General features: G+C 41.5%; 1 protein-coding gene across 6 annotated transcripts in view; it reads right to left on the bottom strand.

Moving 5' to 3' along the window:
- Positions 1-23,403, bottom strand: part of LRRC8D (leucine rich repeat containing 8 VRAC subunit D) — a 53,828-nt gene that overhangs the window by 13,944 nt on the left and 16,481 nt on the right. Inside the window, exon 1 of one of the 6 annotated variants that reach the window (XM_037403763.1) lies at positions 22,024-22,338. The exons of 4 other annotated variants lie outside the window; for them this stretch is intronic. In XM_037403763.1, coding sequence (XP_037259660.1) covers positions 22,024-22,045 — 22 coding nt within the window. In that variant the 5' untranslated portion in view covers positions 22,046-22,338. Of the gene's footprint in view, positions 1-18,348; positions 18,370-22,023; positions 22,339-23,403 lie in introns of those variants that run through there. One more of the 6 variants, XM_037403770.1, reaches the window with a different exon arrangement.

The raw sequence follows: 23,403 nt of genomic DNA, 5'->3' as shown, positions 1-23,403 counted from the left end.
TGTTGCCCTATCTTTTAGCCAGCGATGTTTCTGCAGTGTTTTCATGACCACTATCAGAAGTACAGGAATACACAGTAAACATCTGGTGCTTCTACTGACCAAAGCACTTTGGGAATTTATCAAGATGCAAAAGCAAGCTGCACCAAAATAAAAGCACATCTGGTAACTCTAGTCTCTAGAGGCTGCTTTTCATCACTAAAAAAAACCCCCCAGTGATACAATTTTTTAAAAAAAGGTAATAAAAGAATTGAAAGAGAAAAAGGAAGAAAATGTAACAAAATTATATTTCCTTTTCAGTTTAGAAATCTGAACACAGAATGGTTAAAAATGGTTGACCCTAAGATGTTACTTAAATTTGCTTTTACATAAATAAATCCACATGGCTACAGAGTTTGTTATACAAAGTAGCTTGATCTCAGGTAGAGGTGGCACTCAGCAATGCATGCAATTCCTCTGAGAAATACTCCTTTCTGATCCACAGCCACACACACTGCTGGTCTGACTCATCTTGTTCTGGATTCACTTGGAACTGGGGCAACTTCAAAAATGGCAAGAAATTGAACCTGGCATAGAGTTGCTGGCTTGATGATTTTAAGCCACAGAATGTAAAGATACAAATCTTATTACAGGACATATTAGTACTTTTAGCTACACACCCTAAACGTACATAAAGAACAGGAAGGAGCATCTACCAAAGAAAAACACGTCCCTGAAGTTCATGTTGCTGTAGGTTTTTACAGCCCCTCTTAAGGGCAAAATGACCTCTCCACCCTAACTCATGGTACTAAAGTCTAGCTTTACTTAATTTCTAAACTGTATTCTCAACAGAATGGAAGCAGGTTTACTGAGTAACTGAAGTTATTTTCAATGAATACTTTCCTTCTTTTTATTTTTAATGGACATGCCAACAACCTTGCACTGGAACATTTGCGACATCCTCATGGAGATACTGAGCCAAGAGCAGACAGAAAGTTCCTTTAACTAAAGAACAGGCTCCATTGCTGCCTACCTGAGCTGGTTCATCTCTTCACACAGAACAGCACACACACACAGACATGTTAAATCTAAGTTTCATATATAAGATTTGCACACCTATGAGCTACTGTATTTTCAAGTACCTGCAGTGACGCTTCCATTACATTCATTAGTTAAAAATGACCTAGGAAAGGTCACACTTAAAGTAAGAAATTAAAACAACAAAAGCAAATTACATGCATGCGTGCAAAACAAAACCAAAAAACACCCAGGGACACAAGAGGCCACATGTAACCAGCCTCCTACTTGCACATCAGACTACCTCTATTTCTGCCAAGATCTTTTCCATGGCAAGAGCAGTAGGAAGATGCATCAAGTGCAACTGAAAATCAGGACATGAAAAAAGCACACTTTAATTCCACCTTCCTTTTTACCCATTATGCCAACATAGAGCTGCCTTGATTAAAAAAAAAAAAAAAAAAAGAGAGAGAGAAAAGCAAGTTTACAGCTCAATAAATAGACTGCACCCTCAGTTTTCAAATAAGAGTCTCTGACTCTTTATGGGACAATAGTCAAAGTACGTTCCTACTTAAATGTCACACAGCTTCTTTTCTCCCCAGGGAGAAGGGGAGACTTCCTCACTCAAGCTGAGGAATAGCTGTAAAGCCATGTCACAAACTGCTCGAGACAACTGCTAAGCAGCCTCCGACACCCCTCCCACCATCCCGTCTCCCCCCACTCTGGGCAGACACCGCACCACAGATAACCTGCTCCCGGCTCTACCTGCAAAGATTAAACCACTGCTATCAAGCAGAGAGATCTTCTATGCTTCGGACATCCTGCCAGATGGGTAATAACGATGACTTCTCATGTAAAACTCTGATCAACAGATGAAGGATGACTTATTAATGCTACCGCATTCCTGCCAAGCTTCCAATAGCTGAATCTCCAGTGGGTTCATGCCAGGAAAAATGCCTGCAGCTGAAGCATTTATCCTCAAAGGGCTTTATTTAGGTTTATTTCTTTTTCCTCTTCTAAACTTAAGCTGCTTTCTGTAAGAGGTAAGCTATTTACTTAGCCCATCTAGTCCCATAATTGTTTGGTTCAGTGTGTGTACTTAAGAACAAAAAAGGCATTACGCTACAACACATATTTTGGAAGCTGTTGTTCTGAAATTTTGCTGATGAGTTCAGATCACCTCCTTCCTTTTTATGCTTTAATTTCTAAAAACCCCATTCAAAGTTGCCTTAAGAAAGAATGTTCCAAAAGACTTGCTGTCTTCCCCGAGACTGCAGCATTCCTGCTCTAACAAGCAAGCTTCCAGCTCTGCAAAAAGGTTCAGTAAGGCTCAGTTACCTGTGTTGCTTGCTGCCATTCACCAGCACCAACTCATCCATACATCCTCCAATTTAAATATTTACTATTGCTAAATTTATATTATGATTTGACCCAGCTGGAATTGTAACCTCTGCACTGAGAGCTCTCCAGCAGTGAGCGGGCAAACAACCCTTGCCCTTGAAGGCTTACAATCTAGAAGTGATTATTTGTTAGGCAATGACAAGCATGTTTGTGGCTGTAAAATTCAAAGCAAAAAACCAAACCCCATCAGGCTCCCAGAAAAAGAAAAAAAAATGGGACAGCAGCACGATTAAAAGTATACTCAAACTTACACTGCTACCTTTCAAAAGGCTTAACATTATGTCCAGATAAATCCAGTTACCGCATTCCTATATACTTAGCCATATGCCTTCCACCTGGTTCAAGGATGACTCTTATCCCAAAAATAAGGCACTAAACATAACAAACAGATCTTGAAATCCACCTTTCCAGTAAAACAGAAAACAAAGCTTTCTTTTCCAGTCAAATCTGGTTTAGAACAGACAAGGAAGCTTTCTGGGTACATACTTCACTTCAACTCAAATAAACAAAATAAAAATATAGAAAGGAGACATTTTATTCAGTCTCATCTACGGACAGATGCCACTCCTGCTCCGGCACTTATCACCTTGCCACAACTACTACAGCCTTCCCCACGCACTTGCAATAATGTTTTTGGCAGCCACCCTCACAGACATGCAGTCATGTACCATGTCACTGTCTGTCTGACTTTTACAGCCGATGTGCTATCTGCTTGGATGGCCAAATGGGGAAATTTGTCCAGAGGCAACTTTTCTTATTCTGCAGGCAGCTTCCCTTACCCCAGATGCTTGTGATTTGAACTTGTTTTGGCAAGTTACTCATCACTAAACGCAGCACAACAACCACTCCCCAGCTGCTACAGAAATAAAAGGAGAGTTGCCCTCTAACTGGAGGAAAACAAAACAGTCAGGTTTTGTTGTTTGCCACTGCTTCCATACACAGCCAAACCAAGTAATTTTCACACCCTCAGGCAGACCCCAATCAGGTCCCCACGAGGTTCTGTGCAAGTGCAGGTAACCAGCAAAGCGAGTTCAGAACCCACCACTAGCATCATACTGACCCTGAAGAAGGGTCCTTTCCTTCTAACTAATCTTATAGCCCTTCCACCAGCATGCCAAGATTTCAAAACCAGGGGAAATGGGAAGTTTGAGCTTGTGATTTCAGAGTCCTGGCTCTCATGTGCCTTCCACTGAGCATAACGCAAGGCTTTCAGAAAGAGGTGCAATCCAGCCCTCCTTGCTGCCTTGGTGTCCTGTACAGAACAAGGTGGAGAATCAGGACTTGTCCTAAGGCAAATTGCTCTTTAACATCATCTCCAGCTGTATTTCTATAGGCACGTGTGATGGACAGGGCATCACCTACTCACATAGATGAAGCAGGAACAAGTTACAAGATATAAGCAACATTTGCTTCCATCTTGTAACAACACCAGAAAACACCAGCCCTGGTGCAGTGGTGGTGGGAGATAGGACAACTACAGTGTTCCTCTCCCTCAGCCATGCAGACCTCCTCATACTCCTGAGCAATCAGGTGATATGGCCCTATGGGCCTGACAAACACCCCTTCTTGGAACAGGGTAGCCTGGAGGCAACCTGCAACTATCAGGGGACAGCAGGGATTACTTGAGCTCTTGGTTTGCATTTCAAATTGTTGATTCAACACAAAACAAAACCACAAAATGGCCACAAATTGCCCACACAGTGACCTGCATCCCGTCATAGCTGAATGCAAGTAATCTCCCATATACCAGATTTATTCATAAGTTTGACTGGCACTATTTTAACAAGGATCTAGTCAAGAACATTAGGACAACTAGCCAACTGCTTTATTTATATGTTCCTGTTATCTCATCTGCACACTTGGACTACTGCCTGTGCATGTGGGTGTACAACAATAATATACATATGACTACATTCCCATAAACCGTCAGTTAAGAGTTTAGGATTTGTCATGTCCAGACCAAAACATGAACAAAACCATCCATTTCATTTATTCATTTATTATAAAGTTTTGTAACAGCCTGTCTTTGACCAAGAACTCTGCCTGCCAAATTATGCCTCAAGTATCTTTTCTAAAATTAAGAAAAATGTCATCAAGGCCCAGAACTCCATGATAGTTTTTGTTCCCTTTTAGGCTAAACGGCAATTCTAATCTCAGTTTCAAGTTCCTTAAAGACTAACAATAAACCCCCTTCTCTTAAGATATAAAACCACCGAGCAACTTTGGATTAACAACTAATTAAATGATTCCTTTAAGCCTTCACTGGTTTCAGTTTCCCAAGAACAGACTTGCTTTAGGAAACCAAAGACGAAGGTCTGTTCTCTACCCTCATCGCAGAGCTTGGGACACCCACGCACAGCACCCATTGACATCGTAACAGACTCAAAACGGTGACTTTGAGCAGGCAGGTGACATGCTACTGCTGCAAGCTCCAAGTTCTTGCACGTGGACACAGCCACATCCATGTTCACTGTGAAGTGGCCCCAGATCACAAGGCCTTTGCAGATACATCAAAGTTGGATCGCTGCTCACCACACGTAAGCAGGCATGAGATGACTGTTATTTCGGGTTTGAAGCCAAGAAAGGGAAGAGCCAGCACAACAGCTGGCTGGCAATCAGACAGTGGTCTTTAGGCTTGATTGAAAGTTGCAGCCTTGTCCCAAAATGGGGCTAATGGCTTGTGCTGCTCGCTCTGTACGACTGGCAAAGCTACTGCCAGGTTAAAACATGCTTTAGAAGACAGACCATTATAGCAGTCCTGCTCCTGACTCATTAGGGGCATCCTCTCTCTGCCTCATCATGCCATGCATCAGTTGCCACTACCTTTCACAATACTTGCATCATATGCTGTATGCTCCTTCTGCAGTGCTCAGCTCCTAGGGTCTTTCAGAGTTCCTTTGTATTCAAACTAACAAAAAAAAAGTGATTCCTGGACAAAGAGCTAGACTCTTCTAGCACTTGATATTTGCATGGCTTAAAAGGCTCAATTTCCCACTCTCTATTAAAGCCTTACTGCATTATGCATTGTGTAAACCTGCCTCAAAAAGATTACAGCCCGAGAATTCAGCTGAATTGCACAGGACTTCACGCTGTATAACATGACAGAGTGTTTGAGGAAGGCAAAGTTTCAAGCTTGACCAGTTATAAAAGGAAGAACCTTTAAGTCCGTGCTGTGGGCTAGAAATGGGAATAAAACACCTTTAGTCTGCTACATTAGCAACGCTTAGACCACAGGAAAAGTCACAAAGTAAAAATATCCTAAAAAAGTTCGCAAGTATTATCAGTGTGTTGGAATTATTCCTTAATACATGACTTCATTCTAAAAAGTGATTTAACAAAGATATCATTGAAGGACCTAAGCAGGCAATTTTGCTATTTCCATGTGGATGTACAGTTCACAAACTATTTCTCTCTGGAACTCTTCCTCAGGGAGCGTAGCTGAGGTTTCCACATAGAGTTAATCTGGGGATAATGCTTCTTACTGCTCTGTATAGACATACTTCACTGATACTTGCTTTGTCAAATTAAGAAAAGCAAGTTGTAATAAAGCTTTACTTCCACCTCAAAGGCAGAAGATACAACTGGCTGTATATATACAAGAAAAACAAAATGAGTAATCATGAAGTAGCTTTGAAACAAAAACAAAGCCCCCGTCAAAAATTAAAACACTCATAGAAGTAAAGGCCAAAAGGCTTAGACCAAAAGATCTTAAGTTCCACAAATAAGAGCAATAATGCTATTGTGACTCATTTATTATGGAATCTACTGCTTTTAGTTAACAAAAAACCCCAAACTTGTGTGATGATGGCACACTTGAAATTATCCAGTTACATAAAGTGATTTTTTGCTTCTGAGTTGCTGTTTGTGAATAGCTGCAATTTGAACAGAGATCTGAATAAAGATCCTTCCACCTCCTCACTGTAATACAGACTCAGAATGAAAGTTTATTAGCAATGAGCAAAAGCATGTGTCCATGCCAGCAGCATGTTCCTTGGTAGAAGCCCAAAGACCACTTAAAGTCTACATTTTCAAGATGTCTTAGACTACATAACTTATTTCATTACTTTCCCCCCCGCAAACAAAGTACAAAAGCAGCTTCAGTTTCCTCTATGATCCCCTGTGACTCTTGAAACTCCTGTGGGCAGAAAAGAACACCAAGAACTATGAATACAGCTCATATTTGGCATTAACCAAATGTGTTTAATTTATGATTTACAATTATATTACAAAACACACATATACACAAATGTGTCTTACAGATCAAGCAGTCTTTCCACAGTTAGCAAATGATGCAATTTATTCAGTCATCACAGTCCAGATCAGACCAGTGACACTGTAAGACATCACACAAGCAACACAATAGCATGTACTGAAGAACTACTGAAAACTCATTTAACAAATAAAATCCTTCTCGTAAAAAAATCCCATGAGAGTCTTTTGCCACAGTATATCATCTGTGTTTCAGACTCAGCATACCAAAATATTTAGCTTTTTCTACAACAAAGAATTTAACTTGTGTTGGAATGATTGCATGCAGGGAAATACATAGCATTCATACAAGAACCACAAAATATCACACTTATAAATTGTGCTTCTTGATGCAGCTCTCTAAGAGCTAATTCATAGCATCTATGACTTTAACATTGTATTTTTCTCTGTTCAAAGGTCCAGTATCCCTACTTGATGCTTTTCCAGATTAGTGCTATATCAAGTTAGACAGCCCAGGAAGGCAGGACTGAGCTGTTACTTTTATCCTTGCACTTAACTTGAAGTCCACTCACTGGTCCCATCTTTGGACCACGAATGGCATGACCACAAAATAACCATTCCCACCTACAAGGACAGAGATGCTAAAATGCTCATCTTTTACATTTTCTCAAGTTATAAAACTTTTACTGCAATACCATTTTTCTCGTGTTCTTGTTTTAAGACTTCCCTCCCTGCTGCACTTTCCACCAAGACTACCCAAGACTTTTGGATAGTGCAAAGCTGTGGGTCACAAGACACATCCAGGAGCTGACTGGTTTTCTCTGAGCATGTACATGTGTTTCTGTGTGGATACAGTGACAAACACAGAAGAGCCCTCTGCTCTTCAGGTGACATCTCAGGAGCACACCGAGGTAGACACTACCAACAACGCTGAGCAGCTATCCCAGTGCTTGGAGACCATGAAAGGGAAGTAGAACAACAGCCTTCACAGTCATTATGCCTGTACCCATATGTCCCCGTCAACAATTTATGTCCATTAGTATCTACTAGATGCAATTGTCACACACAGAGTTATGAGTGTGCCTGTGTGCACCTCCCCATAACACTGGGAGGGGAAAAAGGAAGAAAAAAAAAAAAAAGACAAACATTTTTAACTCTCAATTTAAGAATAGAAAAAAGCTTTCTCCAAAACAAGTGTCAGGAGGTAGTTAATAAAGGAAATTGGAGACTTTTGCTTGACAAAAAACCCCACAATTATGGCTTTTTTTCTCTCCACATCTTAGATCTCCTTGCTCCATTCCATTCCCCTCTCAGCTTCTGAAGAGCTCAATCCTCAAATAAAGACCGTGCATTTTCTCTGCAGATCACTTACTTTAAATACAATGGAGGGACACTGTGCAAGCATGATCACTGAAAAGCTGAATGCTCAAAAGCAGTTTGTTACTTTGATCCACGCGCATTCTGTTTGTAGATCAGCATGTAGGCCCTGCAATCAGAGGCTCAATAACACATTTTAGCATGCAGGGTGTTTTCTCTCTTTATCACCACCACCCCTTCGTACACACACCCTCTGTGTTCCTTCAGCCGGCACTATGCTCCTTCTTATATTAAATTTAGAAACAGACCTCTGAATCACCAGTTCCTGTTGTTGAAAGTAGCTAGAAGCAGATGTTACAGCAAAAGAAGTTTCCTAGTAAACAATTATAGAATAATCTGCCCACTACGTTAGACCCCATCATTACAAAATGTTTTAAAACCCTAGAACAAGAGGGTTTATAGATTTACATGAAACTAAATTTTATTCCTGGGTGCCTAATCCTTCCTACAATCATATTCTTACCCACAATGGTGTCATGCAGCAGCAAGTTCCAGAGGTTAGGTGTCCATTATAAAAAGGAAAAAAAATACCACCACCAAAACTCCCTCAAAAATGTTGCTTATAAACTCATTGCTTGTGAGCCTCCCACTTGCACTTACTCCATTCTACTCTGCTTTTTCTTGTCACTTCCTCAGCTACACCTTCCAAGAAGGGGAACAGTAAGATCTGAGCTACTACTTTGCAAGAGAAGAGCAGCACCAAGATTCCAAAACTGGTTACATGCAAGAAAGATCAGTTTCAGAGAGAGGAGAGCAGAGTCAGACAGCGCTATCCCCAAGCTAATCCACCCTGCAGTGAGGAATTTCTTCCTAGTATAAGCTGAGTGGAAATGCACCCAAGTTGTCTGTGAGGAACTGTATGCATGGTTAGGAAGCTCTCAGCAATCATGTGCGGATTCCAACTTCTTCTGTTGCTCTTGAAATATATTAACAGAGGAACTACATATCTCAGGCCAAGAAGCACCATCCATGTATATGACTCACATGTATGTATATATATACATATACACACTATATATATATATGTACTTCCCATCAGAGGCACCAGCTGGTGCTCAATTATTCAGCATATGAGGAACATTTCATTTTGCAGGTTTGTATAGTCCCATGTATGAAGTACTGCAGCCAGAGGGACACCACAGACCACCAGACTCAATTATTCTTGTTTTTAGCCCAGTGGACTACATGTAATTAAGCCAAATCTTTGCTTGCCTAACATAACACTTCCAGAAATGCTTTCAGCCCTGGGAACATTTTGGGTGGAATCCACTACTTTCCTTTGTCATGTATTTGTTCCAGTGCTTGTGCTCTCTCACCATTACAAATGCTTGTCTAATTTCCCATTGCCCGATTTCAGCTCCCAGTCATTAGTTCTGTGTTACACCTGGTTTTGCTGTCTTTTAGCCTGCAGTACGCCCTCCATCACAAGGTGCTTCCCACCAATTATCAAGTCACCCCATTTATCTACCAAGAAGCAACATGTTCAGCAACAGAATGAGCTTTTCGGGCTCTCCTTGTGGTACCTGAACACCACCCAGCCTCCAAATATCTCCTCTGACTGTTCTCTGAACTCGCGTTTTCAACATGCTGCTCAGTACCCCAGAACCACACACAATTCACCTCCTTTTGCCCACCAGCCCTATTTGTACACCCAAACTTCCACAGCTTTGCTGCCCTGCAAGAAGGCAGTAATGTCCAGTTGTTTGCTCACTGTACCCTCAAGTAGTCTTCCCCCCAAGCTCCTATTCTGTCACTACTTTGAAGTACAACATCTGCATGCCCCATGATCTTGCATCAGGCTACACTAAAATGCATTTTTGATTGATACAACTCACCAGGATCCCCAGATTACTCCCTACAAGCTGCCTTGTCCCCGTTTACCACATTGCCTAGCATGATCCAGCCTGCAAACTGCATCCGTCCAGATCCTGTCCTTGTCTCCAAGTACTTGATGAAAAGGTTCAATGGAATCTGGCCTCACCTCAATCATTAAAACAGATTTCTAGAAGCATTCCCATTTGATAATGATTCACCACCAATGACTAACTTTTAAACATCAGTTAGTCAGTTCTTAATTCGTTTACTTTTGCAATACCACATAGCCCTAAACGTGTCAGGACAGGAGTCCCAAAGGGGTATGTCAAAGTCCTAACTGACTGCCTTTGCTGCTGCCAAGCAAGGGAACTATAGGTAGCACATGGAAGGAGTTAGGAAGTAGTAGGGGACCACAAGGGTTGGACTGTCTCCCTGCCCCTGTATCAGATGCTTTTTGAAGATACGGCTTTACTACACCTCATACAGGTCTCTCTCTCAAGTAAATCTTAATTTTCTAGCATGCCACCACATATGATCAGACATTTCCCTTGAAGTGATGCAGACTAGTATTAGTCTGCCTGATGTTTTATTAATTGAGTATTCCATTAACTTTTCCAATATTTTTATGAGGATTAATGTCAATCTAGCTGGAATATGGTTAAGTCAGTCACCCACCGTTCTGTTTTTTACTTTGGCACAGTTAAGACCCTCAATACCAACATTTATTAAAAACTGTCCGCAGGCCTGCAGACTTTTCAGCAAGCTCTTTTGAACAACGTAGTCACAGCACTGCTGATTTACATATGTCTGTCCCTAGAAGGTAATAAATCTTTATTCATTAAGATGGATGTAATTCTGTGTTGGAATGGTATTGATGGTATCACATTCTGCACCTTCCCCAATACAGAACAGTATTAACAAATATTTCTACTTTTCTTGCATGAGTTAATTTATTATCTCCATCTAGTAACTGGAATTATTCGTTTCCTAACATAATTCAGCTGTAGAAAATATGCAAAGTTAATTCTCTAACTTACTTCCTAGTTCCTAATGTGCGCTAATTCTCATGTAGTCATTATCCCCTTAATTACTGTATTTCACTTTGAAATTTCTAAATGTGTCCTGAAGTCAGAGGGCTGTTAGTGTAGCGGTTCACTTTTTTTTTAAAACCAAAATTTTAGCTTTTCAGCTATTTAGTATCTTCTTCTAGAGATCTCTGCTTTCCACTCATATTTTTCTTCCTACATAACGTCAAGTTCCCCATGATGACAAATACGCTCTTCTGAAGCATTAAATATAATTTCTTTGGGGCTGCTCTCTATTTGCACATCCTGTTTGCAACCGGGTCACACTCATGGTCCCATGGCAAACACCAACGGCCAGTTGTGTGATACAGAAGTCCACAGTAGCTATCTGGGCTGAAGAGCTGAAACATGAGCTGACTTGCAAGGGGCTGAATTTCCAAGGCACTTAACACCTTCTCATGATGCCAACAGGACATTAAGCACCTTCGAAGCAATAAAGGCAAACAAACCTGTATGTTTGCCGATTAGCTATTCTGGACATCTCCAAAGAATATTTTTTAAAAAGATCTATATTAATTCCTTGTATTCCTTGACTGTAAAGGTAAGGCATTTACCAAGCCACCAACCTGGTGAGTCAATCAGACTGGATAACAAACATATTCAGGCTCCTCCTCATCAGCCTGACTCTCACCCAGGTTAATAGCTTCTGCATATGACCAGCCATCTGCTGCTTGTTTGATGAACAAGGCAAAAATGAACTGACTTCAGTCCTATCCCAGTATGTCACTACCACAGAAACTGCAGTGCTCCTCTGCAGCCTCAGCAGAGAAGAAAGGCAGCGCAAAGCACACACACTCTGAGTGCAGAGACAACATTCCTTGTCTACCTAAGGTAAAAGCATCTATGCTGTACCTGGATTTGCACATGCAGTTGATTAAACTTCAGTATGGAATCAGTCCATAGCCTCTAGGACCAAGCGTTTCACAGGGCAATAAAACTTAAACGTATTCAGCAAAAACCCACAACATTTGGTTTTGTAATTGCCACGATAGCAGGAAAAACATTCAGAACCTTCCAGTTTCACAACTTTAAATAAATATGCTAACTGTTCATACACAGGGATCTGTTAGGTATCCTAGAAGGTGGCAGTAGCAGTATGCAGATGTAATTCTGCAGTTCAACACACACGATGGACTTTACATATCAGGAGTCCTACACAGTTCCTGAAGCACATACTTGCATGCATTTAGTTAGAGTAAAAATTCCGTATGATGTTTAACAAGAATCTAAATTCAGTAGCTGAAAAGGAAATAACCTGGGTTGGGTTCTTGCAGGGTATTGGTACAACCAAAAACGACTAAGGAAAAACACATACAGTGGCTCAGTCATTCCTCTTATTAAAACAGCAAAATGGGAGGGAAAATGAAGGAGGGGGGAAGAGTCTGTAGCAGTACATTAAAAAGCAAAACACAGAGCCCTACCCACACCTTCTGCAACAAATTCCCCCTAAATTAGGCAGCAGATATTCAAAACGACCAGTCTGCAGACAGTTCAGTCTGAAGTGTACGCTCCCTGTGCTGGATTCCTCTGTCCTCTCCTCTCACACTTGAGGTAAACACAGCTATCCAGGTTGCAAAAAGCCTCAGATACTGAAACATTCAGCCTTTTTCTACTACTCAGATTTTGCCAAAGTGCTCTGCTTCATACACATATTTTAAAAAGCTTTGTATGGGATGGGAAGAATCTCGGTTTGGCTTGGAAGTCCAAGATTTACTAGGAGGACTCACTCCTCTAACTTACTTCCTCCTCTTCCCCATCAGCTTAAAAAAAAATCTCACAAGACATCAGCAGCTTTACCCACCTAAGAAGTGCATTCCATTCCCTATGAAAGATTAAATACATGAACTACAAATTTCTCCTGAAAATCTCAGTCATGACACAGTTAATGACAAATTTGAGATGCTGTAACAGTGTTTCAAAGGTCTATTGCAGAGACCGAAGTCAATTCACATTCCTCTCATAATTTCTGGTTAAGGTTAGCAGAGTCTGAAGAAGTTGCTTGATTATTAAATGCAGATGAAAGTACAGAATGCCTTTAAAATACAAGTGCTATTCCGACTAGTAATACATCTGCATCCACGTAAACCCTCCAAATCCTTAAGAACAGCCTTCCTATATAACATAATCCACTTTGAGGCTTTCTCTGCAGAAGGCACTTTGGATTACTTCGAGATAAAAACCATACAAATTAAAAAATTGATTAAACTGTTTGAGACTCTCTACAGATGCTCTTTTCCAGAATCTGAGTGACTTTCAATTATTAAGTCTCAGAGACGTAGGGCAGTTGAAGCCATTAACTTTAAATTCACACCTTCAGCTGACTCAAGTATTATTTATTTCTCAATGGCATGTGAAGACAAGCCCTTAACTCCAGAACCACACACAGGATTTACTTGGGAGTAACTGTCCAAAATATCTCCCTTGGGAGACAGGCCCAGACAACACAACACATCAGGATGCTGGTTCAACACCAAACCATTCTAAGAAGAATGCAAGAAACCACACAATCAGAAAAGCTGGAATTCTTGTAAATAAATTCATGACTAGGTATTTTCCAGGTTTGTTTTAGAAAAGCATTTCCAACAAGCACCTAGCCTTAGTTTGAAAAGCCTCTTATGACACAGTTTTCCAAGACTCCGCTCCATTCCCTCCCTCCCTCCCCCCCATCCCTACCCCTTCTCTGCAAGCTGCATCCCCCAGCTGTTCTTTCCCAAACCCCAGCCTGCCACCCCGACAGCAAACACACCGGGCACAACCTAACACAAAAAGTGACAATCCCTTGTTCTACGATTTCAAGCATCACCTGAATACACCGCAAAGCAGCCTGGAACAGGAATTGCAGGTTCAGATCCAGCAGAGGTGCCTCGACTTCAGATGCTCCCTCCCCCGCAGCTAGGCTCTCATTGTTTTTTCCTGGGGATACACTTTCAGATCAGAGCCACTGCCTGCTGCAGATACAGATCAGCTTTGCTCATCCCACAGTTCTCTGTCACTGACAAAAAATAGCTCTGGAGGAGAGGAGGAGGTTTTCAGCTGTTTTCTTCTTCCAGTCCTCTAGCTGTTTCCTCTGTCTTTGTCCTCTCCTTCCAGCTTTTATACCTTGCAATAAGGGAGAAGCCATTTTCTCATGTTCATGACTTGACGCAGAATAACTCCTTTCTTACTCTGTGGAGTCAGTAAATACCAGATCTGCCTTTAAAACAAATCTAATAGTAGCCACAACGTTCCGGCAGCACCTTCAACATCACGAACGCCAGGCATTTCATGGAAGAGCAGAAAGCTGCTGGCAGCTTGTTTCCTTACCGAAGGCTGCCCAGAGAAGCAGCTAGAGCCAAACAGGAGTGGTCTGGATAGATGCTTCTACCAGGCACCACTGATACCCTACAGGGCTCAAACGAACCACAGGAGAGGGGCATTTTCCTAGGCAGGATCAAAAAGAGACGGCTTTAAGATGGCTGGAAAGCATGTAATATACTATTCTTCAGTTTTCTTATAAACAGTAACTTTATTCTTCCTGAAACATTGATCGACATTTGATCCTGTTATGAACAATTCCAAGGCCTCCCCCACTGAGCATCTAAGCTGCATCACATTAAAGCTGTTCCTTTCTCCTTGCCTCTAGCATATTCCCAACATGTAAACAACTCTGCTGTGCACACAAGCAAAGTCACAGCTAGCTAGTGAAAGCTACAGCACTAAGAGCACCATAGGAATCCATACAATCCCAATAACCCATTATTTTCACAGGGCACTGTATTTATTAACTAGAAGCCAACAAAAAATGATCCCATTAGGAAAGCTGAAAGAATATTGCAGAGTAATATTTTTCATGAAATAGTCATGTTTCACAGGCTTTGTTACCACCACCCCCCATAACCCAAACATACAAGAGAAGCCAGCCTGAATGATAGAAGAATTGCTAGCAAGGCTAGGACAAAGGCAAGTATCAGAAAATCCATGCAGGCTTACTGTCTGAGGATTTCTCAGCTGATGTGACACCACATGACAAGTAATGTTCTTGTGGCCAAGCCTGAAAACCCTACAGGGACTATTTCAAGTTCAGCTTAAAAAAAAAAAAAAATAAAATAATCAATCTCACATCTCAACTATTCAGAAGTGAGGTAATTAGCAGGAGATACACCGTTACAAAAGGTAACAATGTTTAATGCAGAAGCATTGCCTAGCCACTTATTTTGTGTAGGTTAACTCTTGCTTTACAGGCTCTGGACCAAGCATAGGAGGCAAGCTGCCCTGGTGAACCCTGCTCCTGGGGGCAAGTTTCAACAGCCAGACCCACCCGCCCTGCCCTGGAACCCCCTTACAGCACCACCGCTCTGCCCACACATCTCTGCAGGCAAGTCTCTGAGGAGGAAACACAGGTCATCTCTGACCCCTATCTCATCCGTCCAGGGGTGCTGCAGTGATCCCACAGGAAAAGCAAATGTAACTGCAAGTACTTCTGTTTAGGGCTTTCTCCGTGTTAAGACATCTCCAATGGCAGGAATCCAGAGCGAAGCGGCTCTGGAGCAGTGAACTGCACACAGCTGCACCGCCAGGCTCAAACCCTAGGACGTAGGGCAGGTCAGAGTACCTTGCCACATACCCTTCTGACCAGTGCCTGATGCACAAATTTTTGCCTCTTAGGTTAAAAAAGCCCAATGATTTCTCACTGTCCTTCTGTCCACACCTACTCTACAAACTGGAGCAAATAAGTCATGTCCCAACACCCACTAGCTTCCTTTGGCTTACTTCACACATCCAGAAATGTCAGACTATGAATTCCAGATCCTGCTTCTTCCTTCCACGATGTAAAGTATTGCCCTAGTCACACATATCCTTCTCCCTTCCCACTTCTTGTCAAATTCAACTTACCCATACTGCCACCAAGCAAGTTTTATCTACTTGAAGCCATGAAATTATCCACTTCTTCGCAGCACCACTCCAGAGCAAACTGCTTTCCCATCTTACTCTCTATGACCCAGCAGGTGAACACTCACTCAATCCTGCACAACATTTACCCAAGGAGGTTTTACTGGCGTAAAACAAGCATTCAAGGAGGTCTAGTTTTATAAATAAAATCACATATCCTTCCGTGTACCTACAGTTTCTTCATCATCCCCACATTTCTCACTTTCAATCCTTTTAACACAAATTAAGAGAGAGAAAGAAAAAAAACCAAACAGCCTTCCCCTTCCATATTTTGTACCAAGGCAAATGGTTGTTTTATTACACAGGTCAAACCACCTCTTTTTACAAAACTAACTGGAGTCTAACTCCAATGTTATCCTTGCAAAGCAGTCCTGCACACTCTTTTTCCACTCAAAAAACACTACTCAAGGTACCTCTGCGCCACAGGATAAATGTTACAAAGAATTTATACAGCAGTGCAACTGAATCTTAAATTCTGACTAAGGCAAATTAAAGTTCACGGTTAAAGTAGGCCAAAGTGTATCGCTATCTGCAAGCTGGAAAACACAGACAACTCTTCACAGACTCAGGCCTTGAAAAGTACAAGGTTCAGCTGCTGCACCCCACATATCTAACAAAATACAATGTCACAAACACCAACAACAGAAGGTTGCAGCTACATCTCAGTGCCAAGTGTCTGACAGCCATTGCCCTTTCAGAGGAGCCTGATCAGAAGACTATCGCTGAGCCACAGCTCAGGATTTACTGATCAAGGAGCCCAATGAACTGAAATGTGAAGCATTTCAGCTTTAAATTATGAATGACAGCAACAGCTCCAGGTAAAATTACTACACATTTTCATTCACCTTTCATGCTTAAAAATGAATAAAAATTAACAAAAGGTTGGAGAGTGGCTTTTTGCACACTGCCAGCAACAAAGACCTCAATGTACATGCACCATGCACTAAACACTCAAGATTCAGTACCAAAAATGCTCAGGACTGCACATAGCATGGTTTTAATTAATAAAATTACAAAACCCAATTTATTGCCTCTTCTAGGATCAGAGCCAAAAGATGTACCTTGTATCAAAGATCTGCCCCAGACAGGAGCACTCAGAGGGTATCAATTTACATCTTCCAGGATTTCAAAAACTTGCTGAAGTTTCCATGCCCTTCACGAATGGGTTTTGATTGACCCCTTGACTTTGGCCTACTGCACTTGGAAAACTCCTCAAACAGAGATTATTTATGCTAATTTAACTGAATTCAAAAGGCCAATTTAGAGTCATCCCTTCAGGGTCACATTGCATTCATTCTGGAGCATTCTCCACTTTTACTATTATCCCAGCATAAAGGCAAAAAGGCACCATGGATCTAGGGCTTCCCGTTAAGACACCCAGCTCAAACACAAATCTGTAGAAATGTAATGCCTTGACTGAGACAAACCTATTGAGGTAAAGCAAACGAACCTGTACGCAAGAGCATACAAACACTGAAAAAATACCTTTGCCCATGAGGCACCTAGTATACCAGTGGAACTCAAAACTGTTATGAAGCAAGTATAATTAACCCTAACACTCACACCAAAATAATGGGAACATTTGGCTCTTTCCAAGTGCTGTAACCTCATCAAAACACTCAAACCAAGTATGACATTTATCTCTCTATAAATAACGTGTAAGTAAGAAAAGAAAACCCAACATTTGCAGTTCAGGGAAAGACATCAAAACAAACATGTCCATAGTACTCAAATGCTAAACTACATATGGGAATCTGATGATCTTTTGAATGGCTGAAAGCAGGGACACAGAGGAAAGGGGATTCTTGGCTTTAAATTAATTATTAATCAATCTTTCCAGCTATCAAACCCCTGCAATGACTCATCCACTTTCTTTACCAAAGTCTAAATTGTTATGAAAAGACTACAATTCCACTGGAACATTACCCTCCTGAGTGCAATACTTAACCCTACATATGAGAAAGGATTTTAGTACGTTCATTCCTGTCTCCCACAAAAAGATCATGTTCTCATTGAACCTGAAAAATCACAAAAAAACCCCCAACCCATAAAGCAAAACAGTATTTGTAATTTTTACATTAAGATGAAGTCCACCTCAGTTATTCATAGCAAAGCCAGTATTCTTCCAATGACGGTATGCACTGCAAGCAATGAGAGAATTCACATCATCAGAAATCCTCAATAAACATGCCATTAAACAATCCAATTCCCTACACTCATACAGACAGTTTCTACCGCCTATAAAGGAATTTAGTTTTATGGAAGCATGGCTTGATAGGAGTTGCTTTTTAAGCTTACAAAATTAAGAACTTGCTCCTATACCTCACACCCATGTAAACCCCTTTTCAGAGGTAACAGCTCTATTAAATAAACTAAGCTGCAAGACCGGAGCTCAGTTGGTGATATGCATGTACAGAGCTTGCTCTTTTCCTGCGCTAAAATTGTATCAGAACATTACAACACATTTGCATATCTCCCACACATGTAACTTTTTGCCAGCAGTTAACGAGACGAGGACATCAAAGCTTAGAAAACGTACCAGACAGAGATAGAAGGAGAGGGTGGAGTTTCCTGTAGGAACACCCAGACTGAAGTCCAGCAGTTCTCAGGGAAGGTGCTGCTTCTACCAGCCCCGACGCCTTTGCCTTCGTATCCCTTTGCCTTCGTATCAGGCTCCCAATTGTCAATGTCACATGTGAAACTCCACCCAGGAAACCAAAAGCTTCCTATTGTTTCTCCCCTCTCCACAGCACTCCTGGCCACTATCAGGAACAGTGATACCACACCACCCTTTTTCCATGAGGATGGTTTCCATTTTTCCCTTTTATTATGTTCAGCCTTGGAGCTACAGTAGAAACAGGAAAAAAAGCCTCTGCTGGGTTCTCTCTCCCCTAGTCTCTCCCATATGGTTTTCCTGGGAATACTTCTAGTGGTAGCCCACACTGCTGCCCTTGATTTTAACCATGCAGAAGTAACATGAAACACACGTGACTTGTCTGTTTTCCAGCTACGGAAGTTTTGCAAAAGCATCAATTAAAACAATCAGACCTTCAAACTTTAACCTAGCAAAGCTGTAAAAAAATTACAGGTAGCAGGCCCCTTGGAAGAGTTTGATAGACACATTGATACGCAGTTATTTTCAGAAAAGCTTTTTGTTAAAAAATAAAAAAGATGACACTGCTGAAAATTTCTGGCACCTTACCTCCTCCTATAAGCTCCCAATGGAAAAAAAAATGATCCAACTAAAAGGAAGTAATAAGAAGTTACTATCAATCATAGGAAAATACCTTACCTCCCATAAATAAAGTATTACTAAGGTATAAGAGTAAGTTTAAGTGATTTTCAAAGTAAATAGTGGAATCCAGCGTCATAATTCAAGGTGTTACACATACTACACATTGTAACTTGGATGCTCAAGTTATAGAGCCATGACTCTCCCTCCGATTCCTTCCAGCAGCCCATTTCTCCCAGTCCCACCCTACCACGGCATCCCTATAGTGAAGCTCGGTTAAAATGCAAGTAGAACATGTCAATTAATCTGAGGCTCAGGGAAGTCTCAAACATTGTGTAGGGAAAATTGAAAACAAGATCATACAAGTAAGACGGTATAACAACAGACTAAATACAATAGTCCCCACATTTAATAATAATTGTTTATTAATGATCATGTTAAGACAGCTGCAAGGAAAGTGCCTTTGTATCATAATTTGATGAAGACCCAACTAGAAAGAAACGAACACTCAAAAATTACATTTGCTAGTATCAAATCAGGCCAAGTACACACCACGCACATGGGGATAAGACACTAACTACTCTAGGAAGCAGGCTTCCTGACACCAGCACACTTACTTAAAAAAAATCTACATTATCATGGACTAGGGAACAGAAAAACGCAGAACAGCGCGAAAGGAAGGCAAACCCGGCTTACAAAATAGCAGTGACTCAGCTCCTGAGGACTAGTCTGTGGCTGCTCTGAAAACAAGGTGCGCATTCCTTATGCGCCCTACAGACATACAGAACGAAAACAAGTCCATCCTCTACATATACCTTTAACATGGTAGATGACATTACAAGAAAGGTGTGAGGAAACACCAGTAACACTGTTTAACCCATTCAAACTTCAGAAAACATTTTCAACCACTGCTGATCCACACAGCCTGTCAAGACTATACAAATCTATCCATGCTTGGTGTATTTAATAAGCAAGAAACATATCTCTGGCCTCAGATCAATCAGAAACAGCTTATCTTGGGGATACCTCCAACTCTAAAAGGTCAGCGAGTTATTTTTAAGAAAATCTTTCTAAAATGCCATGACCCTTTAGCCTGCCTAGTTCTATCATCTGTGATCAGACTATCCAGAAAGCCAAGAATAAGCCCCAAGGCCTTTTGTGACAAGCTGTGAAACACAGCCATTTAATATTATAAGGAACACTAAGGAACATAGCTACTTCGAGTATTTATTTGGAGAACACAACTACATTTGTCCTCATTCAAAAAAAAAGATAGCTTTTGGGTTTTCATATCCCATCTCCCCCTTAGCAAGTGCCCTTGGCTGCAAACAGCTCTCTCCTTGACCACATTATAGCTCATTTTGTTGCTCTTAAGGGACAATCTGGGGGCTTTCTGGTCTTCTGACTTACTTTGCTGTTTTCAGATATTATTGGTGACTGGGGCTTTTCCTGGTATGTTGAATATCTCGGGGGGGGATATTTATATATATATATATATATATGCACACACAAAGAATTACTGCAGCACACATGCAAGGAAAAATAGGTCAAATAAGTCAGCTCTAACAATATTACTTTTCCAACAATTATTAACACAAGGTGCTGGCCACTGAACATCATGCCAGCATACACATGAATGAAAGCACCCCATCCAACCCCTCCCAAAATAAGAAACCTTGAAACTGGCTCATTTCAGGGATAGGATTAAAGGTTGTTTCTTTAGGTGTCATTCTTGCACACTGAATCCCTCTGCCAGACGTTGCAGTTTATCATTGCTAAACATTGCAGAAGCACCTAGAGGCCTCAAGTAGGTCAGGGCTTCAGTATGTAAGGTACAGAATATATGCATAATACTTGACAGCCCTTGCCTCATCATATTTTTCTATTTCAAGCATCTGTCTTCCCACTAGCACAGCTATGTGAGTAACCCACGCAAGCAAAAGTAACTCAATGACGCTGCAAAAAAACCACCCAAGTTCTACCGACGATGTATGTAAGTGCTATCCAACACACAAAGAAAACAGAAAGTAACTCTACCCCTCATTAGGATATTATATATAAGGATCTAGCTAAATGTCAAAGCAAAGCAGGTTTGGGGCTTTTTTGGTTGGCATAGCTCCAGCTACTATAACAAAGACAAAAATGGCTGTTGAAATAAGCTTTGATAAATGTTTATAGATGAGAGCTCCAATTCTCATTTTCCCATCCCCTACAACCTAGACATACCCTTCTAGTGAAAGAAGGAGTTTCTCAGTTGTTGCCCTCAGACTGAACCCCAATTAAGACAGAGCAGGGGTGCAAAACCAAAACAAACAGAAGAATTTACGTGAGCTGTAAGGAGAGAAGCTACAGACAAAGTGCTAAAACCCCCTTATCTTAAACACATATCTTAAATTAGCTGCATTGAAGATGGACAAACACATCAAAAATCTGAAATGATGCTTAACAAGGTGATGGAGTTCTTGGCAACCTGATTATTTTACCAAGCCTGTTATCCCAGATTGTCCCAGTCTAAATACACATACCAGGACGGCACAATCCAAAGGAGAAACGAACCGATACACTCCCATAACATTACCCATGCTTTTTTGCTCCATGCTGTGTCTTTTGATACCTCCCTGCTCCACCACCACCCACCTCTGCCTTCCCAAACACTCATCCACAGCCTGCAGAGCTTCTCTGCTGCTCCCCATCCTGTTCCCTCACCTGGAAAGGAAATACTGGCATTGCTGTGGATCTCGACTGCAAGTTACCACCAGTCAGGTGTTGTCCAGAACTAGGAAGTACACAGACTTGGGGAAAAAACAGCCATTACTCATCAAACAAAAGGTGGTAAGTTGACATGGGACTGTCTAGCTCTATCACAGCCCATTGCTTCTTGCATCTAAAGAAAATCCCATTCAACACCACTATTTCCACAGCCCTCCTCATTTCCCCCAAGCCACAGGAATGTGCACTGCCCCCAGCCTCCAGCAGCATTACCAAGATCCCAGCCCGGCGTCATGGGAGGCAGCAAGTCACCAGGTGGCAGGATGTGACAAAAAGGCAAGGCGTGCGGGACCGCCAGATCCAGTTGCAAGCTACGGCCAGACCCCAGACCGCAGCTCTGGTGCAGTTGTTGGGTTTTTGGGTGGGGTGGGATGGTTGAGCTTTGCCTCAAAAGCCCAAAACCACCATAGTTCCTCTGCAGAGGAGATTTAAAACAAAACCCTGTGCAGCGTTCTTAACTACTGCAGGACTTCAAAACAACACATGGGAGGGGGACAGGGGCTGTCTGGGGTTTTCCTTTTGTACAGAATTTATTTTCACGGATTCCCCACCCCACCCCCAATGTTTCAAACGTCGGTAATGTTATCACTAAGTTCCTTACGTAATTACTTGAACTTGTTTTGCAGACTGCCTGGAAAAAAACATTTTACTTCAAAAGGCAGCAGATGCAGTTTATGAGCAGAAAAACCACATTTTTTTGCCCAGCTCATGCAGAACGTAAGAGTTGAAGGAATAGGAAAGAGGCTAATGCCTTATTGATCAAATCAATTCCAATTATGCATAGAAAACTTTTCCATAGTTTCCAATAATGAAGTGAGCAAGAGCTATTTCATGAAATGCCAAGTCAGATGAGTGCAAAGTTTGGGAGTTTATTGCTCCCCAACAAAGGCCAGGATTTCATATATCCAGTCACCGGAGGCAGTAGAATGTTATAATTGCAAGCAAGCAATAGCACTTGAAATAATAAATAAAACTAGAGAAATGTATTATTTATTTAAATTTAAAATTTTTCTAAAAGAGGCCCATAAAAAGCTGTGGACAGAGTAACAGCACTAAAGCTAAACCACAACAGCACTAAAATAATTAGGTAAAGAGCTGTTTGCTCATTTTTCCCCTCACAAATCTTCCTTTCTCCTCCCATCTTCACTGTCTGAGGTGCCAGGCAACAATGTCACAGACTTCTTATGGTGTGTCCTTTTCAATATCAAGGTTACTAGACAACATGTTAGGCCCATCTACGCAAGAACCACCAGGTTTTGGCAAGGCCAACTTTCCCCCATCCCAACCCAAGCCCTTCCGTGGTTTCTCCATTGTTGGAAGTGTTTCACCTCCCTGTGAAATGAAATCAGGTGCAGACAAGGATGGGCATACCTTACCCTTTGATGCTGAACCTCACTATGCTGATTTGGTGCTCCAGTATTCACAGCCAGCCTCTTAAGAGAACAAGAGAACAAGCACACTGCAATGGTGTTCCCTTATTCGAGAGAGCATCACCTCCCAAAGACAAAGGATGAAGCTTGGGGGAGCAACCATATGTTGAGAATCTCTTCCCATCTATCCAAAACACGAGAACTGAAAGCAGGTAAACATTTC

This window comes from Falco rusticolus, chromosome 11 (genome assembly GCF_015220075.1).
Source record: "Falco rusticolus isolate bFalRus1 chromosome 11, bFalRus1.pri, whole genome shotgun sequence".
Taxonomy (NCBI): Eukaryota; Metazoa; Chordata; class Aves; order Falconiformes; family Falconidae; genus Falco; species Falco rusticolus.
This window is presented reverse-complemented; position numbering and strand designations above follow the sequence as displayed.